Here is a 4,612-nt window from a genome sequence, read left to right as displayed (position 1 = left end):
GATGCAACCACTCTTTGAAATTAAAGAGGTAGCTCGGTTATCAACACAAATATAGAAATGGTGCAGACCATAGTAGTGACTAAGTTTGAGGAAAACAATGCAAAAACACATGGGGTGTGAGCTAGTTTTAGTGTCAAACAAGGCATGCAAAATTCAATGCTGCAAAAAATATATGGCAAAAAGAACAGAACCCCGAGGCAGAGGAGGTGGTGCTGGTTCTCACTCCAAAATCTTAAAAAAATCTATTGTCTCCTTTTCTTGCTTCATTTCAAAGCAAGTATAATAATAGTAAGCCTAGCTTCTATGGTGACAGACACCCCCAGATAGTGAGAGAAAAAAAGAGAGAGAACCAATGCAAAACAAAGAGTTGATATGCTTATGGCTGAGTTTTTGAGGCAATTGCCAATGTCAATGCCGAGGCAGGCCTTGAACAACCACAACCACCACCAAATGCCGAGGCAAGCTTCCCTCACAAACCATCACTATCATCACTACCATCTTCACCATGTTCTGCATGTTCTCCTCTTTACACTTCTTGCTTCACCTCTTTCCTTTGCTTCCAATGATGAAGTTGGTGCTTTGCTTTCATGGATGCATAGCTCCTCCGAAGTTCCTTCAGCTTTTTCTAACTGGAACCCTTTGGACTCTACTCCTTGCAAATGGTCATACATCAAATGCTCTTCAGAAAGCCTTGTTACTGAGATAAACATTCAAGGAGTTGAGTTAGCCCTTCCTTTTCCTTCCAATATCTCTTCCTTTCCCTTCCTTCAAAAGCTTGTCATTTCTGGAACTAACCTCTCTGGGGCTATCTCACCTGACATTGGGAATTGCAATGAGCTTACAATCATTGACCTTAGCTCAAATAGTCTTGAGGGTAACATTCCTTCAAGTATAGGGAAGCTCAAAAAGCTCCAAGACTTGAGCTTGAACTCTAACCAGCTAACTGGTCCAATTCCAAGGGAACTTGGTGATTGTGCTAATCTTAAGAACCTTGACATTTTTGACAACAACCTTAGTGGGGATCTTCCTGTTGAGCTGGGAAAGCTTTCAAATCTGGAGGTTGTAAGAGCAGGAGGAAACAAGGGTATTGTGGGGAAGATTCCAGATGAGCTTGGGGATTGTAGGAATTTGACAGTGTTGGGTCTTGCTGATACTAAAATTTCTGGTTCAATGCCTGCATCACTGGGTAAGCTAAGCATGCTTCAGACCATGTCTATTTATAGTACTATGCTCTCTGGTGAGATTCCTCCTGAAATAGGCAACTGTTCAGAGCTTGTGAATTTGTTTTTGTATGAGAATGATCTATCTGGTTCACTGCCAAAAGAGCTAGGTAAGCTTCAGAAGCTGGAAAAGATGCTGTTGTGGCAAAACAATTTTGCTGGTAGTATACCTGAGGAGATTGGCAACTGCAGGAGCTTGAAGATTTTTGATGCCTCCTTAAATTCTTTGTTTGGTAGAATACCTCAAAGTTTGGGGCAACTCTCAAATCTTGAAGAGCTTATGCTAAGTAACAATAACATATCTGGTTCAATACCACCTGCTCTTTCCAATCTTACTAACCTTGTGCAGTTACAGTTAGATACAAATCAGCTATCAGGTTCAATTCCACCTGAGCTTGGAAGGTTGACAAAGCTAACAGTCTTTTTTGCATGGCAGAACAAACTTGAAGGTGGCATTCCATCAGCAATGGGAGGTTGTAGAAGCCTTGAGGCTCTTGATTTGTCATACAATGCACTCACTGATAGCTTACCCTCAGACCTGTTTAAGCTTCAAAATTTAACAAAGCTTCTACTAATCTCTAATGATATTTCTGGCCCCATTCCTCCTGAGATTGGTAACTGCAGTTCTCTAATTAGACTACGGCTTGTAAACAACAGAATCAATGGGGAGATACCAAGAGAAATTGGTTTCCTCAATAACCTTAGTTTCCTTGATCTGTCTGAAAATCATCTTAGTGGGTCACTACCACTTGAGATTGGAAACTGTAAAGAGCTGCAAATGCTGAATCTAAGCAATAACTCCCTTTCTGGTGTTTTGCCTAGTTATTTATCTTCTCTTACAAGGCTAGAGGTCTTGGATGTTTCTCTCAATAACTTTTCTGGTGTGGTTCCAATGAGTATTGGCCAACTCACTTCACTTCTTAGAGTCATCCTAAGCAAAAACTCTTTCTCTGCATCAATTCCCTCCTCACTTGGGAAATGTTCAGGTCTTCAACTGCTAGACCTTAGCAGCAACATATTCTCAGGGAGCATCCCACCAGAACTGTTTCAAATTGAAGCACTTGATATTGCTCTAAATTTGAGTCATAATGCATTATCTGGGGTAATCCCACCAGAGGTTTCTGCTTTGAACAAGCTGTCTGTTCTAGACCTTTCATACAACATGCTTGAAGGTGACTTGATGGTATTTTCAGGGCTTGAAAATCTTGTTTCTCTAAATGTTTCCTACAACAAATTCACTGGTTATCTACCAGACACCAAGTTATTCCATCAACTATCAGCAACAGATTTGGCAGGAAATCAAGGTTTGTGTCCTAATGGCCATGATGCATGTTTTGTTAGCAATGCTGCAATGACAAAAATGCTAAATGAAACTAATTCTAAGAGGTCAGAGATAATCAAACTGGCCATTGGATTGCTCAGTGCCTTGACTATTGCTATGTCAATCTTTGGAGTTGTTACGGTTTTTCGAGCAAGGAAAATGATTCGAGATGACAATGATTCTGAGATGGGAAAAGATTCATGGCCTTGGCAGTTCACCCCATTCCAAAAGGTAAACTTCTGTGTGGAGCAAGTTTTAAAGTGTTTGGTGGAATCAAATGTGATTGGAAAGGGGTGTTCAGGGATAGTTTATCGCGCCGAAATGGAAAATGGAGATGTCATTGCTGTGAAAAGGCTATGGCCAACAACAATAGCTGCAAGATATGGTAGTCAAAATGACAATCAAAATGAGAAATTAGCAGTTAATGGAGGAGTTCGTGATTCATTTTCAGCTGAGGTAAAAACTCTTGGTTCAATTCGCCACAAGAACATTGTAAGGTTCTTGGGTTGCTGTTGGAACAGAAACACAAGATTGCTTATGTATGATTATATGCCAAATGGGAGTCTAGGAAGTCTACTTCATGAACGAAGTGGCAACTGCTTGGAATGGGACATCAGATTTCGAATAATACTAGGAGCAGCTCAAGGTTTGGCTTATTTACACCATGATTGTGCTCCTTCCATTGTTCATAGGGACATTAAGGCCAACAACATCCTCATAGGCCCTGAATTTGAACCATACATTGCTGATTTTGGGCTTGCAAAACTTGTTGATGATGGAGATTTTGCACGATCTTCTAGTACACTAGCTGGTTCCTATGGTTACATAGCTCCAGGTTAGTACTATTAGTCCAAAACTTCAAATTTTATTATTTTGTTTTACTTTCATCACTCATAATATCATTAGGGATAGCCTGTCCCCGTAATCAACAAGAACAAAAACAAATGTATGTGTATTTGAATAAATGTTTCACATGCTTTTTGTATTTTATATAACTTTTTTTTCTTAATGTGCATTCTCTCAGAGTTACATACTAACATATATTCATTAATACTTTATCTGCATGTTGGGATTGTAGAGTATGGTTATATGATGAAGATAACAGAGAAAAGTGATGTTTACAGCTATGGTATTGTTGTATTAGAAGTACTAACAGGGAAGCAACCAATTGATCCAACAATACCAGATGGACTCCATATTGTTGATTGGGTAAGACAGAAAAGAGGTGGAGTTGAAGTGCTTGATGAAAGCTTAAGAGCTAGGCCAGAATCTGAAATTGAGGAAATGTTGCAGACCTTAGGTGTGGCTTTGCTTTGTGTAAACTCAAGCCCAGATGACAGGCCAACCATGAAAGATGTTGTAGCAATGATGAAAGAAATTAAGCAGGAAAGAGAGGAATATATGAAAGTTGACATGCCTCTTGATGGATCTTCTGTAAATCATCAACAAGAAAGTAATCATTTTGGTGAAGAAAATGGCAAAGATGAAACATGCATGCCCAATAAGCAGCAGCAGCACTAATCTGAATCTGCATTACTCTCCCCATCTTCCTCCAATACTAAAGTAACTTTGAAATAGTCAATAACAGCAATGTGGCTAGGCTACTAAGATTTCCTTATCAAGAATGGTTTCTATCCTATTGTCAATGCTTCAGCTTCACAGTTATGGTTTCTTTGTGTGTAAGGATGAAGTTTTAATAATAGTGAGCATTTAAGTTACCTTTGTTCATCATATTACCATTTTATTATTCTGTATCTAAAAGGACATATCAACCATTATAATCTACTGTTAGCTCAAGAAAAAACTTGGCATTATAAGGGTTTTAAAGTATTTAAATCAAACTTAATTAATAGTCAACAAAATTCTAAAATGAAAGCTCAAAGAGAAGATGAAGGTTGGAGATTTTCTCCGGAACACCTTTATAAATCCTTTAGTTTGACGTAGGGGTGTTAACGGGTCGAATAGCGTCAGACTTTGGTCTTAAAAGGTTAAGTTTGTATTTGAATATGTCAATCTGGTTTAATCTATTATTTGTTATGAATATAATTATTAGCTTGCTATAATACCCCAA

The 4,612-nt window shown here is 38.7% G+C and overlaps 1 protein-coding gene across 1 annotated transcript; it reads left to right on the top strand.

The window, feature by feature from the left end:
* Positions 1 to 378: 378 nt before the first annotated feature.
* On the top strand, positions 379 to 4,125 carry LOC133317543 (LRR receptor-like serine/threonine-protein kinase RGI2). Its single transcript, XM_061519408.1, has 2 exons — positions 379 to 3,376; positions 3,620 to 4,125. Exons 1-2 carry the CDS (start codon positions 379 to 381, stop codon positions 4,060 to 4,062), a joined length of 3,441 nt encoding a protein of 1,146 aa, XP_061375392.1. The 3' UTR covers positions 4,063 to 4,125.
* Positions 4,126 to 4,612: the final 487 nt, after the last annotated feature.

The sequence above is a fragment of the Gastrolobium bilobum genome, unplaced genomic scaffold (genome assembly GCF_033153095.1).
Source record: "Gastrolobium bilobum isolate Gb01-03AN ecotype WA unplaced genomic scaffold, APGP_CSIRO_Gbil_v1 utg10529, whole genome shotgun sequence".
In the NCBI taxonomy this organism is placed as follows: Eukaryota; Viridiplantae; Streptophyta; class Magnoliopsida; order Fabales; family Fabaceae; genus Gastrolobium; species Gastrolobium bilobum.
The sequence above is the reverse complement of the archived record's forward strand: the minus strand, read 5'-3'. Positions and strand labels throughout refer to the sequence as shown.

What these genes read in the sequence shown, in the direction of transcription:
- LOC133317543 (XM_061519408.1), top strand. Translation starts at nt 379, where the DNA reads ATGGCTGAGTTTTTGAGGCAATTGCCAATGTCAATGCCGAGGCAGGCC. An exon ending in CTATGGTTACATAGCTCCAG is followed by an intron (nt 3,377 to 3,619) that starts GTTAGTACTATT and finishes TTGGGATTGTAG; the next exon opens with AGTATGGTTATATGATGAAG.